This window comes from Pelophylax lessonae (genome assembly GCF_965119305.1).
Source record: "Pelophylax lessonae genome assembly, chromosome: 7".
Taxonomy (NCBI): Eukaryota; Metazoa; Chordata; class Amphibia; order Anura; family Ranidae; genus Pelophylax; species Pelophylax lessonae.
This window is the reverse complement of record NC_138774.1, coordinates 237,882,517-237,906,000: the sequence shown is the minus strand read 5'-3', so window position 1 is coordinate 237,906,000 and position 23,484 is coordinate 237,882,517. Positions and strand designations below refer to the sequence as shown.

Sequence of the window (23,484 nt, the reverse complement as noted above, 5' to 3'; positions counted from 1 at the left end):
GGGGGGGGGCAAAGGCCTGCAATAGACCAGTGAGGGGGAAGGGGGGAAGGACTTGGAGGGAGGGGAGCCCAGGGGGCCCACGTCCACCCTAAAACGCTCCAGGAGTAGCGGGGGAACAGCTACTTACACCAGGAAGAGGGTGGGCACCGCTCCGGACAGGACACTGCTCCATCGCGATGTGGGTGCTATCAGCCAGGAGGAAATGCTGCAACTCAGGCCGAAGCCAGTTTGTATGCGCCCTACAGAGACCTTGAACTCGCAGGCCCCTGTCCAGTGAGGCTATGTTGCACCCGACCTAGCACTGAGCTGCAGTCTGCACGCGCTCGCTGTCCAAACTGGGGGGACCCTAAGGATCTATATTATCCACTTGATTGTAGCTCTCACAGGAACAAAATAATAAAGAGGAACAAAATTCCATAAAAAAAAAAAAAAAAAAAAAAAAAATTGCCAGGACCAGAGATCCCAGCAAGGAACTAGGTCCTTACGCCTGACTAGGCAGAAAAAAAACAATACCTATAGCAGAGAGTGGGAGTATACATCCAGGGACTGCCCCATAGAAGTGGTCAAGTTTTTTCGTCTGCCTAGTGTCCTCCTCCTGTAGGGGGCAGTATAACCCAATGGTCATGAAGATGAGGAGCTGTGTCCGTCAAAGAACGAAAGAGAAAAGGCAATTGCAGTAAACATTCTGAATCTGCGCTTTTGCCCAGATCACCATCTGTCCAATAACATTTTATTGAGTTTTAAAAAAAAAGGTAACAATGACAGAAAGTCATTACAGATAAGAGTAAAATACATTACCAGGTAGTAACCATGTAAAACATTACAAGAACTGCCATTAACATTTACTGTGTGAATATAAAGACCTGGAAAAAGGGGTAGGCAACCTTGGCCATGCCAGTTGTGCTGAAACTGCAAATTCCCCACAGGCATTGCAAGACTGACAGCCTCTAAGCGGTATGATAGCATTTGTAGTTTTACTATTTAGAGAAATTTAAGCATTTTTTGGATTTGCTCATCCATAGGGTTTGGCTTGAATTGGACCAAACAACTCTTTATTGTTGCCAATATGTGGCCTTAATTGGACCAATAACTTGTTGACCACGACGGTGGTAGATGTTCATCCGTGGAGACTAGACTCTCTCAAATTTGGCCACTCTAACAGTTCATCTGGCAGTTAACTCTTTGTTGAGCATAGCCCAGGATACCCTGGTTTTTATTTCCTAAAAGTTGAGGATTTTCATGCTTTCGCTATGGTTTGATTTGTTGCAAAAAAGGAGTTTTCTTATAGAAAGATAAAGGGGAATGTACCTAGAGAAAAGATTGCTAAAACTGACATTTTTGGTTTGCAAAACTTGAGTCCACTCCCTGGTTTCAAGGTCACTCCAATCTCCTACACCCATTTTTGGTATAGGTGGGTAGTCAGTGGTTTATTAAGGTTTTGTGCTGCCCTAGGCCTGACTCAACTTGTGCACCCCTTAATTTAAATATCATACCGACAGGTAGCAGTGTGACCGCTTTATGGGGGTGCCAGACTGATTCGCCTCCTGGACCCTGTCCTCCGGCCCAATTCATCCCAAAAGACTGGCACTATACTAAAAAGTGTAGTGCAAGACGGCGGGGACCCTTTTCGTGCGGGAGCCGGGAGGAGGCTGTTTTTTTTTCAGTGCAGGGTCCAGCTTTTTTGCTGCCCCCCTGCAAAGTGCCGCCCTAGGCCTGGGCCTTGTCGGCCAAGGCCAAGATACAGCACTGTGGGTAGTGAAGAAATGTAGTGTTTAGAAGTGTAAAGGAGAGATATAAAGCTCTGAGAGTGCAGACTGTGTAAGCATTTAGATTCAGATAGAAGTGTTGGAATTTGTTTTTTAATAGTTTGTAGGGGATAATGTTTATTTTGCAGGTAGTGGATTATTTTCTTATGAGGTGGGGCCGATCCTTCCTGATCAGTGGTAAAATTGCATGAGGCAGTTAAGCCAAGATGACAATGACAGTGCTGCAATCTATGGCTTTTAAAGGGACTTGAGCAGTGGCGGTTTCCCTATCTCTAGCTTTATGGTTTCTCTTTAAGGATAATGATAAGAGCCCCAGTGTTTGCACCTTCAGAAAAAAAGTGGCAATGACTGATCCCATACTTCTCTCCAATCTTTTTTTTGTTTAACAAATTCGGTCCATCAAGATATTTAGCTATGGGTAGATAGTGGATTGCTGAATCAATCCCTTGTCTCCTTTTCCTACTCGAGTTCTCAACTATTCTGCCTTCTGCCATAGTTACATAGTAGTTGAGGTTGAATAAAGACAATAGTCCATCCAGTTCAACCTGTGTAGGTGTGTGTGGCTGTAATCATCTCACATAGCCCTGAATCTTCTGATCCTTGAGATGTACGTCTAAGAGTCTTTTGAAAGCCACCATACTTCCCGCAGAAACCACCTCTTGTGGTAGAGAATTCCACAATCTTGTAGCCCTAACAGTAAAGAACCCCTCACGTTGCCTGAGGTTAAAACGCTTCTCCTCTAATCGCATTGTATGCCCTCGAGTCCTCATGCAATTTCTTTGACTGAATAGCTGTTTTTCTATGCCGAGATCACCATTGAGATATTTATAAATTGCTATCGTGTCCCCTCTCAGGTGTCTCTTCTCCAGGGAGAATAAATCAAGCGATTGCAGACGCTCTTCATAATTAAGGTCCTCCAATCCCCTAATCAGTTTAATTGCCCTTCTCTGGACTCTGTCCAGCTCCAACACATCCCTCCTGAGGACTGGCGACCAGAACTGGACAGAATACTCCAGATGTGGTCGGACCAGAGTTTTATAAAGTGGAAGTAATTTATGTACCCAAGTACAGCAACTATAACTGAATAAGGAATCCAGTGGATAATGAGAACTCCTTTATTACAGGTGCAGCACATGTAAGGAGCTGGGAACTAAGGTCTAGAGAAGTCTATACAGACATGGTAGCCAAAAGTGGCTAGGTGGTTCATCCTATTGACAGTCTTCTAAAATTGAAACTTCAGGTTTAAAATAAACTTTGTAATAGAAAGCACTAGGCAGGTATTTCTAGTTCCTTAAAACAGTCAGCTATGGTGCACATACCTGGAACCATGTTATTCAGCAATTCAGTGTATTGATCTAGGGAGGTTAATACTCTGTACCCAGCACAGTTGATGCCAGCTCGGGGCTGTAGGCCACGCTCATAAGCCTACAAAAAAAAAGGGCAAAGCAGGAGTCAGAATTTCTTTGGGCAGCTGCTGTAATGGAAGTAAGACTTTGCAGGGCATTGCACGGCACTTACTATTTTGTTATCATAAAGCACTGGGCCATAGTGATGAGGAACCACGCAGAAGCGGTTCCTCCATTTTTTGGTTTCATCCACCAACTGGAACAGGTTTCCAGAAAAGATCACGCGGTCTTTGAGAGGCGTCTAAGAGAAAACAAGAGAACATAAATGTTGTAGTATGCATATTTTGTAGCAGTTTTCACTTTATGGACCCTGCATCCATCCCAACACCTTAGAAATACAAAACATTAAGCTTCCCTCTACATCCAAAGATCAGCAAAATGCTGCAGTACTTTTTTTTTTTTTAAAAGGATGCCTATCTGGCAACGTAGCCCCAACTTCTGTGTCTAAGTCCCCGTTCACACTGGGGCGACCTGTCAGACGACCTGGTCGCCTGACAGGTCGCCTGGCATAGGGAAGCTGCGGACCCGTTCTAATAGGAGCGACACAAGTCTTGACTTCAATGTTATGAAGTTCGTGCTGGCCGCTCCGAGGTCGCGGTGTGAGCAGCGCGCCGCGACCTGTGAGGTCGCCCCGGGAAGTAGTGTCGCCCCAGTGTGAACGGGGCCTTACAGTTGTCATTGCTCTTCCAAAAAGGGCCATGTTACGTAACCACATAGTTAACAAAACTTATTTTTATGCAGTTTTTTTTTTTAAACAAAAAATGTTGGCATTTTCTTAACCACTTAAGCCCCAGGCCTATTTCTGACACTTTTTGTTTACAAGTTAAAATCAGTATTTTTTCCTAGAAAACGACTTAGCACCCCCAAACATTATATATATATATATATATATATATATATATATATATATATATATATATATATATATATATATATATATATATTTAGCAAAGACTCTGTAAAATAAAATGGCGGTCATTGCAAAATTTTTTGTCACGCGGTATTTGCGCAGCGGTCTTTAAAACGCCATTTTTTTGGAAAAATTATGAAAAATCACATTTCACTGCATTTAAAAAAAACTAAACAGTAAAGTTAGCCCATTTATTTTGTATATTGTGAAAGATGACGTCACGCCTAGTAAATAGATACCCAACATGTTACGGTTTAAAATTGCGCACACCCGTGGGATGATGACAAACTACGGTCAATAGAAATCTCAATAGGCGACGCTTTAAAAATTTATAACGGTTACCAGTTTAGAGTTAGAGTGTAGCTTTTTAATTATTGCTCACTCTCTGGCGATCGCGACGAAACCTCACATGTGTGGTTTGAACAGTGATTTCATTCGCGGCTCGACTTCCATATGCGTTTTCTTTCCTGCGCAAGCTAACGGCGACGGCTAAAATTTATTTATTTTTTTCCTATTTATTTTCTTTTATTTTTTAACTTTATCACAGGTTTTTTAAAAAAAAAATAAAAATCTGATCACTTTTACTGCTGTCACAAGCAATGTAAACATCCCTTGTGACACCAATATGCAGTGACAGGTACTCTTTATGGAGAGATCGAGGGTCTAAAAGACCCTAGACCCCTCCACTACACTTTCATGTATTCAAAATGCCGAAAACAGCATTTTTTAATACATTCGTTTTTTAAATCTGCCGCCTTTAGCAGCAGAGTAACCCGGACGTGACGTCATGGACGCCGCCTCCGGGTTACGTCATCAGAGACCCGATCAAAGCCACTTCCAGCTTTGATCGGGACTCCATCCCTGCCGGCGGACATGCCGGCTGTGTGCTCGGGTCTCGGCCGTTCCCGCTGGAAAGCCGACCACCGGCTCTAAACCATGGTACCGGGGTGATGCCTCTAGCTAGAGGCATCACCCCGGTATAACACCGCAAAGTCTACTGACGTACGGGTACGTCAGTTTGCGGTAAGTGGTTAAGACATTTAAACCACTTTATCCCTTAGCCATTTTTGTTCATATGTAAACTCTTTTAAATCTTAAAATGTTTGTTCGTTTTTGTAATACCGCAATAAAATATTTCTTTGTACCAGAAAAGTAATAAAATCTGCATTTTGATAACATATAAATTAGTACCCTGATGGAGGAACACATTTCAGTTTCAATTCAATTTAACACTCCTATAATGTCTAATCCACAGTGGTTCAACCATATCAGGACATTTCCTTTGGTTGGCCTTGGATGAAAAGATAACAGCTAGAGATGCGCACAATGGAAACATTTTTTTGGTTCAGAGTCATTCATAAGCTAATTATTTAATTGTATTCGTTATATTAGAATGATTCGTGTTTGGAATTTGGTTTGTATTTTAGTTGTTCTGAATCTATTCGTATTTTGGGAAGACTTGGATTAATTTGTCATGTTATGATTAGGTGATTCTAATGGATCCACCTCCATGCAACCCAAACACAATAAGTAGGAACCAGCTTATTTCACTTTTATTCCTTACTGTATTTATTGTAATACGTTTCCATTTCATATGCATTATGTAGTGCATTTTTTCTCAAATTTACATTACACTCAAATAAAAAAAATGAATGGATCCGAATCAATTTGGATCATTCCTTATGTTATTTTGGGTGCTTCACAAACTATCGTATTCTGTCCTCCGAATGAAACAAATCAATACGAATGAATTTGTTGATTTCGTTATCATTTCTTTTAGAATTGTTGAAATTCATTACTACTGTGATTCAGACACATCCGAATCTCCGAATGATGAAAATTTCGTCCGAATTTAGATTCGTAATAAAACAAATCGCGCATGTCTAGTAACAGCAGCTGTAATTTTTATACTCTGTGCCAACCCGGTCATTTGCAGATATGCAAACTCCACCAATCTTGGTAATGCCTGGTTGTCATATGGATCTAATGTCACTTCAATGCTTTCTAATCTAGCAAGTCTAGAGATGAGCGGAGTTTCGATCTGAACTCAAATCCAGGTCTCCCAAACCCATGGGAAGCTGTCACATGATCGCATTTCTGCCAGTCCAATGAGCTGCAGGTGGGAGTCTCCCCGACCCACAGCTACACATAACAAAAGAGCAGGGATGCTTGAGACATCATTGACCCAATAGTACCACATGGCCATATTAGGTCAATGATGTCATTAGGCCCAGCAATACAGCTAACTTTGGTGGGCAGATCAAACTCAAGCTTATTCCTTGCTAGTCGTAAAACAAAATGCAGTTCTGATTTCACACTGACTTTCCTTATCTGCTTGCTCAGAGAACGAAATAATTACAGCCTCTGGAGCAGCAAAGCAAGGCAGCCAGGAAATTCTCTTTAGAAGGAGCCCAAAAACAACAACCTTCCTATTTCTCTCTGGTTTCCTCATAAGAACAAGTTTTTATTCTTCGCAACCCATTATATTATTTCTTTCATGTCTAATGCAGTATGTGAGGATAAAAGGGAGAATGTCATTGGCTCTTACATCAGTTCTACCTTCATTCGTGAGTCCCACAGTGACAGAAATAGAGTGCTGCATATGAACCATCTCCTACCTTACGATGTAGTAGCTGCGTCTGTGGTCCTCCGTTCCCTTCAATCTCATAGCGTACACTGTTGAACAGCGCCAATCCATACTGCTCCTCGTATATCTTCCCAAACTCTTGTAAGAGTTTACTTGTATGCTCTGCATAGAAAACACAACATAGGAGGAGGTGAGAAATTTCCATTTTCAAAGCGAATCAAATTTTTCTGTTAAGACAATACTATATCATACAGATCAATACAGATCATTTAACAAATCCAGCTTGAAGGAGACATGAACCATTTTTCTGGCAAAAGTTTAGGTGCCTACAGACACTAAAGAGCAGCCTGCCTGTATGTATAATTCTGGGATTAAACAATAATGGACTGAAAAAGTAAATGCTGATTTTACAGGTTTGCCTGGAATTCGAATTTAAAGTCCAACTTCAGCAGTCCAAAGTGGTATTACTCATCCTTTCCATGCTATAGCTCTTCCCTCCAGGTCCTCCTCTGCTATTAGTCACCACTCCAATTCTGGGTTGAAGGACACCCTGTGTCAACACAACCCCTTCCTGTGAACTCAGGCTGTCAATGACTTACCACTTCCCCTGGGGGTAGGTCATCACACAGTCTGGCCATAGTGGAACGCTGCATACAACGGTGCTCGCGTGCCACAACATAAGGTGCCATTCCGCAGGGAGAACCAGTCACTGTCAATGCTAGAGTTGGTGCCCCACTTCACCATGTGACTGGCTGAATAAAAATAGATTTAAAAAGGAGCAGAAACTTAAAGCGGAGTTCCACCCATTTTTAATAAATTGGATTACATAGATGTATGTAATCCCCTTTAAAACAACTTTTACCAATGGAAAGTTTTTTTTTTTGTTGTTGCTAGTAAATACCTGATTTTCTGCTTTATTTATCCTCTTCTCACTTCCAGGTCTGGTCGGCGATTACGTCATTCGGCGATTCGCAGTGTGTGCTGGGATGGCATGAAATCTCGCATTATTACACAGGAGATGAGCTGCCCCGCGTGCTCTGCCCCGCGTGCTCTGCCCCGCGTGCTCTGCCCCGCGTGCTCTGCCCCGCATGCTCTCAGTGAGCTGTATGTATGTAGTGTATTGAGGCCGTGCTCCGCCCCGCCTCCTCTCAGTGAGCTCAGTGAGGATATAATGCTTTCAGTCCTCGCTCACTGAGAGGAGGCGGGGCGGAGGCGAGGCGGGGCGGGGCACGGCCTCAATACACTACATACATACAGCTCACTGAGAGGAGGCGGGGCAGAGCACGGCCTCAATACACTACATACATACAGCTCACTAAGAGGAGGCGGGGCGGAGGCGGGGCAGAACACACAGTACAGCTCATCTCCTGTGTAATAATGCGAGATTTCATGCCCTAAGATAAATCCCAGCACACACTGCGAATCGCCGAATGACGTCATCTCCGACCGGACCTGGAAGTGAGAAGAGGGTAAATAAAGCAGAAAATCAGGTATTTACTAGCAACAAAAAAAAAAAAAAAAAAAACTTTCCACTGGTAAAAGTCGTTTTAAAGGGGATTACATACATCTAAAGTGACTAAAATGGGTGGAACTCCACTTAAGTACATAAATTATTATTATTATTTTTATACAGGATTTATAGCGCCAACAGTTTGCACAGTGCTTTACAATGTGAGGGAAGACAGTACAGTTACAATAAAATTCAAAACAAGAGGAACTAGAGGGCCCTGCTCGTTAGAGCTTACAATCTAGAAATATTTTGCAGCATACCAGTCATTAAATATGGTGGCTTCACTTTTTTTTTTTTTTAACCTAATTTTCACCTGGTGATCCTGCCAGTCACACATTTGTCCTAGGGTGACAACGCTTACTCACTGTACTGTATCTATTGAGCAGCAGAACTGTCATCCTAGGGCAGAAAGCGTGTTAGGACTACAGACCACCTCCTTCCACAAACATACGGAGAAAGTGTTTTTTAGTCCACAGAAGCGAACTGGTCAGGCTTGATAATCGCTTTAGACAGGGTGCACAGAACAGCACCGAATTTCTGCCAGGATCAACAAGTATTTTTTTTCACTTACTGAAAGATATAACAAAATGCTTTCAATGGAATGTTAACAGACCAAAAGTAGCAAATGAGAGGCATTCCTGGTTGGGTTTTACATACACTTTAAGGGATGCATACTTCAGCTTAAAAATACATTTGGATGTGGTAGAAGATGCTTAAATTGGGCTTTACAGCTGAACAAGTACTAGATTCAACCATCCAGTGTGAATGGAGGAACCTCTCATATCACCTATTGTATTCAGAAAGCTGCAGCACCCATGACTTCCCGAATGCCCCATCAGTGCCTGCATCTGATAGAACATAGTCACGTATCAGCTGAGAATTTTCCACCCAAATCATTCAATTTTTCAATCAACTTTGATCAAGCCAGGTGGTGCTGACCCAGCCAACCCCAGCACAAATGTTGGCCTACTCAACAGAAATTGGCCAAAATTTGAGTTCTCAACACAAAGGAGGAGGAGATGCTCCTTCTGAGTGTAACATTGGGCAAACATATTTATTAACACAAATGGCATCTCACATTAAAAAAAAGGGCATGGGTTCCGCCTGGAGGAAAAGTCGCAGTCCCGCTCGGCAAACTACTCTGAAGACACCCAAGACTTCCCGGTTAGCGTGGAACCCATAATAAGGGGTGTCACTCCCATATGCTGGTGAGGTGGGCATGGCTATGCGTTACAGAGCATGCATGTTCCTTCCTCTGGCCATTCAGTAATTTAGGATTGGAGTTCTGGCATAAAAAGTGGTGAAACATAGAGGTACACAAACTTCAGGCTTTGACCCCCAAAAAGGTCCCTCTGGAGGACTCTACGGGGTATGGAATACAAGATCTTTTTGTTGTTTTTCAGAACGTTGGAGAATTGAAAGTTTGGGTTCCATTAAAATAACACACTGACAATTTGCAGCCCCAAAATGAAAAAAAAAAAAATCGATATTAAAAATGGCTGCAACTGGATTAATATGAATGTATCTATATGTAGGCGAGAAGGGGGCATCACTGATACTGTATGTCCGTCCACTCTGCTAACGGCTCTAATTACACCTCGGACTAAACTGATTACCCAGTGGATGTGAGAAGCTGGCAGTGATGTGTGAGAAGCAGAGCTCACAAAGGATTACATTTTGCCTCATGTAAGCAGAAACCCGCTAATCCTGGGCGACTCAGGCCCAGGCTATGTGCACTGCCGGCTGATGTCATCTATATACTGGAACTCACTACAGGTGTTCTGTCCCCTTCTCCCGTCCACATTGCTGGTCATACCGAGGCTTCCACAATAATAACTAAAACTATTCTGACTCATCACTTCCCACGTACAGCTGAAGGGCTTCCAGGATTTTATTCACCTTTCTACTGAAATGAATGGATCATATGTCAGAGCCGTTATGTAATGGCCTTTGAGAGCCGAAAAAGAACTACAGCTTTGTCAGTGGCACTCTGGGTTGGCATAAAAGACACAAATTAAGGCAGCTCAAATCAAAAATACAGCCTTAAAGTGGTTGTAATCCTCAATCCTGCACTTGCACCAATAGGTAAGCCTATAATGTAATGGCGCTTTTCCACTGCATGGAACCGAACGGTTCGGCTCGCTTTCGTGCTTTTCCACTGCTGGTACCGCATGGTATGGTGTAGGAACGGTTCGGTACGGCGACGCTTTTCCACTGCATGGAACCGAACGATTCGGCTCGCTTTCGTGCTTTTTCACTGCTGGTACCGCATGGTACGGTGTAGTAACGGTTCGGTACGGTATGGTGGCGCTTTTCCACTGCATGGAACCGAACGGTTCGGCTCGCTTTCGTGCGTTTTCACTGCTGGTACCGCATGGTACGGTGTAGTAACGGTTCGGTACGGTGGCGCTTTTCCACTGCATGGAACCGAACGGTTCGGCTCGCTTTTGTGCTTTTCCACTGCTGGTACCGCATGGTACGGTGTAGGAACGGTTCGGTACGGCGGCGCTTTTCCACTGCATGGAACCGAACGGTACGGCTCTCTAAAACAGTACCACCTCGATTGTGGTTCCAAGAGGTACCATACCCGGTACCATATCCCACAATCCTGTGCATGCAGTCACTACTAGCCACTGATTGGTCAGAGAATCGTTGTTATCCCACCCACTTAACTTTAGTACTACTTTAGTGGAAAAGCAAACAATACCAAACCGTACCGAACCGTTCCAACACCGTACCATGCGGTACCAGCAGTGGAAAAGCAAACCGGGCCAAGCAGGGCCGAGTAGAGCTGAGCCTGTACTTGCAGTGCCATTAATGTCCTCTCCTGGGAGGTCCCAGTCTTTGTGGTTAGCTGCTGAATACCTGTCAATTGGGCTCAAGTAATGACTGTGTCTTCATTTTTATAACCCATGAAAAGTCATGCCCACCACTACTTCTTGGACACTTACATTGGTGGTAAGTGGAGAAATGCCCCCATATATTGGTGGTCTGAACGAAAAGCCCCCTTGCAATGGAGGTCATTGTAGAAGTTACTTCTTATATTGAATATCAATGAGATATTGCCCCCTTTCATTGGTAGTCACTGTACGTGCGAGATCAATCTGTCATTACTCAAGGAACCCCTAGCAGCTGGGGTTAACCCTCGGTGGCAGATAAGCACTGACATAGCATATTTCAGTTTGCACAGCAGTCAGCACTTCATCGTTGGGGGACAAATAGAAATATACACAGATGAAATGATTTTCCAACTACTGAAGTGTTCTTTCCAGAACCTCCACAGCTAAATGTCAAACAGTCCCTGGCAGAAAACACTCACATTCCACTGGTGCCACTCCATGTAAATATTGATAACTAGGACTTTCCTCGGCAGTCCTCCAGTCCAGTCAAAGACCTATAAACAAGTGATTAAAACTTGTGACCTATTCCTAGCTGTATCTGATATTCACCAGCAATCACTGCAGATGTGACAAAGTCAGGACGTCTACCCTGTTTACTTGTATTTCATTTTAAGCTTTGATTGTGGAAACAAACTGTGCAGGACTTCAACATCATGTACATGATGCTGTGCAATATGGGAGATAATAAGTAACGTATACACGGCATGCACAGTTGGACAGCCCAATGACTGCTGTTCTGCCACTATAACAAATGGCTGACAACAATGCTATTCTAGTCCATTTTATATAGGAGTAAATGGGCCTTAAAGTAGAAGTTCACTTTAAAAATAAATAAATGCACATTTTTTTGCAGGTAAAAAAAATATGCATTTATTTATTTATTGGAGCCTGTAAAGCATTAATAAAGTGCAAGTGTTGTTGGTGTATCTGCGCTACCACAGTATGCAAAGATTTAAAATTGACATAAAATGTCATAAAGATGATAAAAGTGCACTGTGCGTTCAAGTGAATAGCATAAAATAGCATAAAATATCATAAAATACAAAATGTCATAAAAATGCAAAATATCATAAGTGCACTGTTTTTTTATTGATTAATAATCAATACATACATGAAGAAGAGAAAAATACAAAAAAAAAATGTATGTATTGATTATTAATCAATAAAAAAAAAAAAAAAAAAGTGCACTGTGTGTTTTTATCGCGTGGACCTATAGGGGCCGAGGTGCCACAACATAAAGTGCTATGTGCTGATTACACAGTACAATAGAGTTGTGCCAGTGAATTGAGTGCTCACACCATATATCGTGCAAATGTATGAGGTGCTGTTACCCGTGGCCCCCCACTAGGCAAAAGCACTTACCACACGTTTGGTATAAGGATAAAGCTGCACGTGTAATCTGGTTCCCACTCAGAATCAACATAGGCACACACAATTTGGTATAGGGGTGAAAGCTGCGTGTGTAGCCTGGCTCCCACTCAGAATCACCATAGGCACTGCAATTATAAGATAGCTTCCACTGCGTAGTATTGCTAGAGATACAAGATGTAAGCCATATCCACTCACAGTTTCAAGTTCACTGTCAGCATGCAGGGTCCGCCAAGCCTGAGCGCTTCAGTGTTCCACAGCTCGGAACCACCGCCACCAGAAGTGACGTATGACGCAATAAGCCACGCCCTACGCGTTTCGTCACTACGTCATCTGGAGCGTCTGCATACTGTGTTACGTCGATACACCAAAAACACTTGCACTTTATTATTTACATACTCAGAGGTAGATTGGCGGCAGCTTACACCACCTTTTATTTCAGATTTTTTGATTTTCATGTTTGAAACTCCATAGCGCTGGTAATATCACACCCCCCTATAAAGCATTGCCCCAGTGATCAGCAGATCGCTGGTGCCATGCAGCTCTTCTGCAGATCTTTCTGTGCATCGGTGTGCTCGTAAATCCCGTACGGGCAAGCAGATAGACTGACAGGTAGAATCAATCAATGCTCCACAGTGCCACGATAGTTCATTAAAAACTACAAGCTGACAGAGCAGTGTGAATGATGTGGCTGTATGGGCGGAGCCCCGCACGGCTGCGCTGATTTCAAAAAGTGACAGCTAGTACGGGGAACTTCTCCTCATACTGCTGTCACTGGGAGAGGAGGGGGGAATCGGGCAGCGGCTGCAGCAGTGGTTTCATGGAACATTTCATGAACCATACACTCAGGCTGAGAGACCCCTAAAAGTCTCCTCCAACCGCACTGTTTAGTGTGGATGGAGGATTGCTGACTGTTTTCTGACATCGGGCACCTACGACTGATAGAATACCTGATCCAATGACTACATTGGATTGGATGTAATCACCATTCGGCCAACAATTTTCCACCTGGGCTCATTCGGCCAACAATTTTCCACCTGAGCTCCTTCGAAAAGTCTATTGAAAAGTATATTTTGGTGCAAACAGGGCCATCTAGTGTTCAAATTTCAGCCAATTCAGCAGAAATCAGGCAAAATTAGAGCCATCTATGGCAAGCAATGGCTGGAGGACATCCGTTTAGAAGAACAAACTGAAATGTAGGTATCAGATAATCTAACTGTTCATCACCCCGAGCACTCACACCTTTATTCCTGCATTGTGACAGATTCCTGAACTGTACAAACTGTCACTGAACATCTATGCTGTAGTACTGTGTAAACAAGCTTTACTCGTCACACCCTCGTTTTTTTCACTCCTACCATTATTACTGGGCCCAGTAATGATATAAAGCAAACATTCCAAATCTACCCAGTTGTATTGAACTCTCGTCCATTCCATTGGCTAGCTCTTTGGCCACTGTATCGGACATATAACCAATTTGTACACCCATACTAGGCCATTATAGACAGGAGCCAATTAACCTACCAGCATGTCGTAACTGACTGTTGGCTTTTCTCTGTGTACTATGTCTAATAAGTTTGATGGCATTTATCCACAGAATGTACTTTGCAAATTATAAGAAGAAGATCGCCAGGTCTTTCCTCAACCCTTCTCAATTACATCAGAATGTGATAGCACGTGTGCATAGCCAATTTGTACACACATACTAAGGCTATTATATAGCGCTTTTCCACTGCATGGAAATGCGTTCGGCTCGCTTTTGTGCTTTTCCACTGCTGGCACCGCATGGTACGGTGTAGGAACGGTTCGGTACGGTACGGAGGCGCTTTTCCACTGCATGGAACCGAACGGTACGGCTCTCTAAAACAGTACCACCTGGATTGTGGTTCCAAGAGGTACCATATCCCACAATCCTTTGCATGCAGTCACTACTAGCCACTGATTGGTCAGAGAATCGTTGTTATCCCACCCACTTAACTTTAGTACTACTTTAGTGGAAAAGCAAACCATACCAAACCGTACCGAACCTTTCCAACACCGTACCATGCGGTACCAGCAGTGTAAAAGCAAACCTGGCCAAGCAGGGCCGAGTACAGCCGAGCCGGTACTTGCAGTGGAAAAGTGCCATTAGACAAAGGCCAATTAACCTACCAGCATGTCTATTACAATTCTCGGCTATTCTCTGTCTGATAAGCTTGATGGCCTTTTTCCATAGCACTTTTTTTGTCAAATTTTTACAAGGTAGTTCGCCAGGTCTTTCCTCAACGTTCCCCAATTACTCAGTCTTGGGACTGGCATTGAGAATGTGATAGCATGTGTGCATAGCCAATTTGTACACATACTGTATACTAGGGCCAACTTAGATAGGGGTCAATTCACCCACCAGACTGTCTTTGGAGTGTGGGGGGGGAACGAGTATCCAGAAGAAACCTACACAGGGAGAACATGCAAACTCAATATGGAAACCCCTGGTACAAAATACAGAGTGAGGCCATTTCACGTGTAATAATGTCTAACTATTTAACAATGATTTTTAATCCTTTGCCTCTAATCAAATGCCCAGACAACAGATAGCAGGAGATAGAGGGAAATGCAGTTTGCACATAACCCTGAAAAGGTCCAATCAAGGACTACCAGGGGAAAACCAGTATTAGGACAGGTAGAAAAGCCTGACCCAATGACTATTCTGTTTGGCAGAGCCACCCTCACTCAAAACATCTTAAATACAGACACATCCAACAAACTTCCATGGTCAGCTATGGTATTTCTTAAATAACGGTAATTCTGAACTCAACCTGTAAATGAATTAAGCAGAGTCAAGGATGAGCTCCCTGACCCAATTGGCGGCCCTTCTCTAGTCATCAGATTTTCATTTATTCTCTTATATAGTTCTTCACCACTTCAGCATTCCATACTACGCCCATACCCTGCTGGGGCCCACGTCCCCCAGTTTGGTCTTCCAACTGCTTTTTTGCAATGCCTTCCCTTCACCTAACTTCTAAATATACCCAGCCCCCCCCCAGTCATTATAATGAATTGCTAGTTCCCTCTAAGTAACCCTACTCTGTGCGTCATTTGGCTCTAAATACAGTCTGAGGACTAATAAAAATACATTGTTATATAATTATTCATGTACGAATGCCATTCACCACCCTGTTATGTATCTGATAAGTAATAAGTATTAAACTTATCTATGGAACAGTCTTGGGATTCAATGTACCATGACTCACTATACATAGTGTAAATAACCCAGCCATGACTCACATCTACTCAATTCCAATTCTAAAGATACTGCTATGCATAGAACTGCATATCTGGGAAGATTTTAGAAGAATTTTCAGGGTCACTTGATGATTTGGTTATAGCTTACTTCATCACATACAGTCTATAGGCAAAACTCTTTTATGGCCCCGTTTTATCACGCAACACTCCTTTTACATTTAAAATTCAAATTTTCCATAAATGACTTAAAACAGATGTTTATGCAAAAAATAATGACCTTTACCAAAGATAAAAAGCATTTGCTGCAATAATCCTCAATCCACAGCGGTTTCCTGCATTACTTTTCTTCGCTACTAGATGCCCCCGGTCTTCTGGGTTTAATGACAGACAGCATCATTCAACCTATTTTTTTTCTGGGTCCAGACCAGCCTCTCTCAAACCCTTTAAGAGCCCATTCACACTGCTACGACTTGGACCGCGACTTGTCAGCCTGACAAGTCGCGGTCCGTCACGCTCCTATTGTGCGGTACAGGAGCCGTTCTAATAGGAGCGACATAAGTCGCTCCGACTTAGAAAAAGTGTCCTGTACTACTTCGGGGTGACCTGGAGGCGACTTGCATAGACATTCATTATATGAAGTCCGTGCAAGTCGCGCCGAAGTCGCGCTGCACGCGACTTCACAGGTCGCCCCCTAAGTCGGAAAGACCTAGTGTGAACCGGCACTAACACAGAGGAACCCTTGAAATAATATTCTGGTCTTGGGGAACCCCTGCTAAAAATTAAAAATCTACAACTCAGGACACATTAGTGTGACAGTCAGTGGGAAGAATGCTCCTTACTCTTTTTATCATTGGGAATAATTATCCCCTTACAGATAGCTAAAAGGAACAATGGGGTCATTGGAAACTTATCTGAGAGGCAGAAATTGCCCATTGCTCAAGGAACCCCTAGCAACCTCAGGAGGAACCCTAGGGTTCCACGGAACCCTGGTCCAGACAGTCATAGTCCGAACTTCAGTCTACGACTTCACAGGGAAACTATGAATAAATAGCGAAAATCTGTCTTTCATGTCTGCTTAGACCCCATTCACACTAGCGCGATTTGTCAGGCGACTTGGTCGCCTGACAAGTCACGGTGGGTCGCCCCACCAAGTCGTGTCGCCGCAGTCTGAACGGGGTCTTATAGTTTATCTGTAAAATGGTAATATTGCTACTATTGTTATTGAAAAGCCAAAATGCTAATTTACATTTTCACTTCTCCGCAGATTTCCCACTCAGATAAACAAGTATGGATTTGCTTAGACACCAAATAGTATATCTGGTAATTCTATATTTCTCTCTGCATTACACCATCTTCAAGGTCTAGAAGAGTCAGCACAAATCTGTATGACACATGCGGCTTGCTATGGGGCCACACCCCAGCTGGCCTGGCTTCTAACAAACAGTCACATATCCACATGTTTCTGTTTAGGTGCCCGAAGTAATAAGAGCAAAGATGTTCTGTACATAAGGTCCGATAGACTTACCAGTATGTTCACCCAACCCATCTAGTTACGGCTAGAATCAAGCAACGATCTAATGTCTGTAGGTTCTCCCTGGCGTCTCCTGACCACTCATCTTTGGGCCAGATTTTTACGGCCAAATACTACTCTTTATTCATCCTGAGATTAGCTTGATCTTAAACCCTTGTGCAAGCACAGGCCAAAGTGACAGCAAGAATGGGACCCAACAATTGCCTGATTCACATCTACAAGAAATGGACCCCTAAGTTCTAAAGGGGCCTTGTATTTATATGTGAAGACAGACCAAAAGGAAGGGTACCCAACACCTGCCTGATCTACATCTAAGGTAAATGAGCCCCCATGTTCTAGAGGGCCCTTGTGCTCCTGTACAAGCACAGGCCAAAAGTGACAGCAGGAATGGGACCCAACACCCTCTCTGATCCACATCTACAAGAAATGGACCCCTAAGTTCTAAAGAGCCCTTGTATTTATATGTGAACCCAGACCAAAATTAAGGGTACCCAACACCTGCCTGATCTACATCTAAAGTAAATGGATCCCTAAGTTCTAGCGGCCCTTCTATTCATATGTGAGCACAGACCAAAACGAAGGGGACCAAACACCTGACTGATCCACATCTAAGGTAAATGAGCCCCCATGTTCTAGAGGGCCCTTGTGCTCCTGTACAAGCACAGGCCAAAGTGACAGCAGGAATGGGACCCAACACCTGCCTGATCCACATCTTCAAGAAATGGACCCCTAAGTTCTAAAGGGCCCTTAAATTTATATGTGAACACAGACCAAAAGGAAGGGTACCCAACACCTGCCTGATCTACATCTAAGGTAAATAAGCCCCCAAGTTCTAGAGGGCCCTTGTGCTCCTGTACAAGCACAGGTCAAAGCAACAGCAAGAAAAAGGGACTCAACACCTGCCAGACCCATATTTTATGTAGCGGAGCTCTTGTGTTTGCGGCTTGGGTGATGGCTTCCGAGAATCCTTCCCCATAAGCAACAACATGCACACATCTGCCTGGTTTGTAAAACAGCCCAGATCATAAAACGCATGCAAACAAGCGAGAAAATCTTTGGAGTCAAGTACTTCTGACATCACAAGAGCTTGTAATTGCCCCCCCTGGGGAGGCCCAAAAAAGAATAACGTTTATGGGCAGTCTGATCCATATAATATGCTATATGAGCTTCCTGCTGGAACGTTAACAGCTGTGTAATCCAACATTCAGGACATAGGGCGATATGGTGCTAGACCATAGTAAAACAGGCAAGTTACTTGCACTTACTGTGAAGGTCAATCATTGTTGGAAAGCCCTTGCCTGAGGACATCTCCACCCTTTTCTGGGTAAGCCACATAATCCAATTTTCTAAAATGCACACATTTTTAAGGATGTATTCACAACAGACACAGTTGACCCCATCAGCCTGCACTTACAATGTGCTGGGCTCATGCACACTTCCTGCACACACATTGTACCACTCAGGCCAAGCATGCTTGCAAGGGGCACAAATGGATCTAATCTCCAAAATTTGTGTTCTTTGACTGAGGAACAATTAGCGATCACATAGATACCCTTGTGCAAGCACAGGCCAAAGTGACAGCAGGAATGGGACCCAACACCTGCCTGATCCACATCTAGGGTGGAGATGTCCTCAGGCATCTGCTTACGTCATCTGCATAAGGGGCACAAATGGATCTAATCTCCAAAATTTGTGTTCTTTGACTGAGGAACAATTAGCGATCACATAGATACATACTGTGTGCGAGTCCAACTGAACTGTGCCCAGACCACCTCTTGCAAGAGGGTCAGGGCACAGTACTCTGAAGCATGTCCGAGCATGGTACAGAGCGATAACACTAATCAGATCAACGGGACTTTGGGGGGCTGATCGTGCTACATGCACCCCCGTGGGAGGAAAAGAAAACAACAGTGCAATTGTAAAATGGTCACAGGTCAGTTTCTAAAAAATGGCCATATTTATACCAAGCATATATAAAATATTTGTACACAAAAGAAACCAATCCAATCACAACCCGATTACCAATTCAAATGAAGCAAATTAAAATATTATGGTACCTTTCACACCAAATTTTTTTCCATTACTTTAATTCTGGTTTTAAATATATTACAAAAGGGTAAAAATCCCAAGCAGGTTATTTTTGATGTCTGTCTATCTGACCTTGGCAAGATTACCCTTCACTTCCTGTCCTGGGGATGTCCTCCACGATCGGAACTGCTGTAACCTAAGCAGGAGCACTGATATCCCAAGTCAGCCCTGCCCAGTTCTCTGTTGAACTCCAGAGCACCTACCCGTATCATCTCTATAGCATCAGCGGATGTTTTCCCTAGTCCAGGTAGGAAAACTCAGGCAGAGCTGATGCAAATTAGCACTAATTCAATGGCAGATTAGCATCAAGAATCAACATATTGTTAGGCTGAAAGGTGGATGTGAGCAAATGTGGACAGGGAACCTATAGAAATTAATGACAGGCTAAAGTGGGGTACACACTAGTAGAAAATCTGCCGAAAATTCCAGCCCAATGTGAAATCGTCAGATTTTCGGCTAGTGTGTACACAACTTTCAGCAGCCGATCCTGACATTTTCAACGAGGGACAAACACCAAAATTTTCTTCGGCCGTCCTCAGCACGACCAATTTTCGTTTAATGTGTACATAGTACGTCCGGGAAAAATCGGCTACGAAAGACCGCGCATGATCGGAAGTTACTGACGACCCGGAAGTTTATCAGAAAAAAAAAAAAACATGTTTCGATCTCCATCTTCCAAGATCGTTGTATAACGAAAAAAGGTGATAAATCTCGAAGATTCTGAATAATCCGAAGCGCAGTTCCACGAATGATCAGAGAACAAAAGCCACGTCACATGCGCAAGAAGGAAGGCGTGGCCTTGGGGGTCACACGTATACGTACTTACATTGACAGGTAATCCTGGATGTAGACATTGTCTCTTATCTGTGTGGTTACATGAGAGCAACTGCGGCACTTGTCAGCCCAACGTTGATTTATCTTCCTGTCGAGGACTAATCGCATTCACCTGTCAGCCTTTCTGCAGCAATACATTAATTCTTGCCACTCTCAGGCCATGTGAATGAGCCCTTGGCTAGGAAGAGGTTAGTGCTTTAATTATGTGCAGATATATAAAAGGGTTCCACAGATCCGCATAGATTTTCCAGGCCACTTTTATTCCCACATGAACTGTTCATCAAACAGCTCTTACACACTTATTTCAAATATAAATTATTATTTTTTCACACACAAATTATTACCGCTAGATCTACAAAAGATCAGATAAATCTAAATAGAAGTCAAGCTTAGTTCTTTACATGATGGCTTTAGAACCACCATTGTCATTGACATTCTGAGATAAAGGTCTGAAGCAACGTCTACTTTGACACCCACACAAGTACACAAACAAAGAATATAATTGGAACAAGAACACATCCTCAGATGCCTTCAGAGTTCATACACATGGAAAGCAGACTGAAGCTTCAAAGAAAGAATAAAAACTACGCCCCACCAAGGCCTCATAAGTTATGGGGCCGAGCACCAAAAGGATCTTCCTTCTAGCAGAGTTCAGACATCATCAACCATAACGAGACATTTTAAGATACAGAATGTACAGTGCCTTGCGAAAGTATTCGGCCCCCTTGAACTTTGCGACCTTTTGCCACATTTCAGGCTTCAAACACCAGAGCACCTTCTTCCACATGTTTGGTGTGTCTCCCAGGTGGCTTGTGGCAAACTTTAAACGACACTTTTTATGGATATCTTTAAGAAATGGCTTTCTTCTTGCCACTCTTCCATAAAGGCCAGATTTGTGCAGTATACGACTGATTGTTGTCCTATGGACAGAGTCTCCCACCTCAGCTGTAGATCTCTACAGTTCATCCAGAGTGATTATGGGCCTCTTGGCTGCATCTCTGATCAGTCTTCTCCTTGTATGAGCTGAAAGTTTAGAGGGACGGCCAGGTCTTCGTAGATTTGCAGTGGTCTGATACTCCTTCCATTTCAATATTATCGCTTGCACAGTGCTCCTTGGGATGTTTAAAGCTTGGGAAATCTTTTTGTATCCAAATTCAGCTTTAAACTTCTCCACAACAGTATCTCGGACCTGCCTGGTGTGTTCCTTGTTCTTCATGATGCTCTCTGCGCTTTAAACGGACCTCTGAGACTATCACAGTGCAGGTGCATTTATACGGAGACTTGATTACACACAGGTGGATTCTATTTATCATCATTAGTCATTTAGGTCAACATTGGATCATTCAGAGATCCTCACTGAACTTCTGGAGAGAGTTTGCTGCACTGAAAGTAAAGGGGCTGAATCATTTTGCACGCCCAATTTTTCAGTTTTTTATTTGTTAAAGTTTGAAATATCCAATAAATTTCGTTCCGCTTCATGATTGTGTCCCACTTGTTGATTCTTCACAAAAAAATACAGTTTTATATCTTTATGTTTGAAGCTTTAAATGTGGCAAAAGGTCCAAAAGTTCAAGGGGGCCGAATACTTTCGCAAGGCACTGTATGTATGTGTATATATATATATATATCTATAAGAGCTATTCTCTGCCAAGGTAGAGGTCTTCTGATATGACTTCATGTGATGAATCTTGTGTTGTGTGTACTACTGAATCACCCACGAACATTAAATCAGAACAAGCAGAAAATGGGAATCTTGAAGACATACAAAAAAATTATACGTGAAAAAAATAAATAAAAGGATTAGTCTAGCTAAGGCTGGCCATACTAGTTGAGAAACAGATTTCCCCATCCATGCTAAAGAGCACGGATGGAGGAAATCTCCCATGCAGTCTACAGTATTCTGACAGCAGTGGCGGCCAAAATACCCAAACAATGCTTGCACCCTATTGGGTGCAGCCACAGTTCAGCTGCAAATTTTTCACCCAGCTCCTTCAATTTTTGGCCAAGAGGTTCACCTACAGCTCACAATGTGGCCAATCCACCAGAAATTGGATGAAATTCAAGCTGTGTGGATACTGAATGTTGATGCAGAACACCAGGCAAGAAGGTAAATATACAGTTTAAATTAAAAATTTTGAATGACCGGAGTATATGTTGGAAGTCTCCTCCACTCTCAAGCCGAATCCTTCCTGCTCTGCCCTCGGAGTAAGCCATTTCGGCTTAACACGTTAGATTGGAGCTTCTATGGGCGAGGACTGTTGTATTGATTGTTGACTTTAATGAGTTGGAAGCTTGGGTGGTGTTTTTGGTGTGCGGAGAGCTTCTTTTCCATGTATGTGAATGGTTTCACATACCAAGATAGGCAATTCTGTTCAGCCTCTCTTGACATTCACCCACTTTACTAGACATTACAATAAGTTCCTCACCTTTGTTTTCTCCGTTCAAGTATAGCTTGGCCCAAGAATTGCCCCAGGCTGTAATGGAACAGTAAAGTAGTTGCAGCTCCCCAATTAAGTCATCTCATCTCCCTGGTGAATTGTCAAAAATTGGCGCTATTGGAGGCACTGTTGGCACCACCCAGCTTGACAAGCTTTGGTTTAATGAAACGATGAAACCAGGTGGAAATTTGGCTGAACAGCGACTACATGCTATCAGCTACAGTCACTTTTTTGCAGTCACGGATATCACAGCTGCCTAAATATAATAGTTGAAAGGCAGAGATTCCTCCATCCATGGTTAAAATCTGTCACAATGAATATGAATTCTTGTTGGCAGGAAAAAAAGTGTAATTGTGCAGAGCGATGAACGATTGTCCGATACCTACTTTTTTGTTCTTTCTCCTAATTTGATGAGCTCCATCTATTGAGTGCCTTAAAACTGTGGGCTGAATTTGCCGAAATTCTAGCCACGGGTGGCCCTACCAGCTCAACAAAAGTTGACCTTTCATTTTAATTTGGTCCAACATGCCAGTTGGAAAATTGTCGGGCAAACGGTGGCTGCATCCAATGCAGTCTCTGAGTATTCAGACAGCAGAGGAGATTCCACCTTCCATGCCGCTTCGAATGGATGGAGGAATCTATTAGATTTCTCTTTTTTTAGCCTGCAGGCTATAGAGAACTGTATATGTGTGTATGGCTAGCCTTATACTTACATAGTTACATAGTAGGTGAGGTTGAATAAAGACAATAGTCCATCCAGTTCAACCTGTGTAGGTGTGTGTGGCCGTAATCATTTCACATAGCCCTTAATGTCCTGATCCTTGAGATGTACGTCTAAGAGTCTTTTGAAAGTAGCCATACTTCCCGCAGAAACCACCTCTTGTGGTAGAGAATTCCACAATTTTGTAGCCCTAACAGTAAAGA

General features: G+C 43.1%; 1 protein-coding gene across 1 annotated transcript in view; it reads right to left on the bottom strand.

The window, feature by feature from the left end:
• LOC309560309 (protein Niban 2-like) overlaps window positions 1–23,484 on the bottom strand; it is a 156,661-nt gene that overhangs the window by 41,691 nt on the left and 91,486 nt on the right. The window contains exons 3-5 of the mRNA XM_082263925.1: window positions 6,701–6,831; window positions 3,285–3,413; window positions 3,086–3,191 (exon numbers count right to left, since the gene is read on the bottom strand). Of these exons, the coding sequence (XP_082120051.1) occupies window positions 3,086–3,191; window positions 3,285–3,413; window positions 6,701–6,831 (366 nt within the window). The remainder of the gene's footprint in view (window positions 1–3,085; window positions 3,192–3,284; window positions 3,414–6,700; window positions 6,832–23,484) is intronic.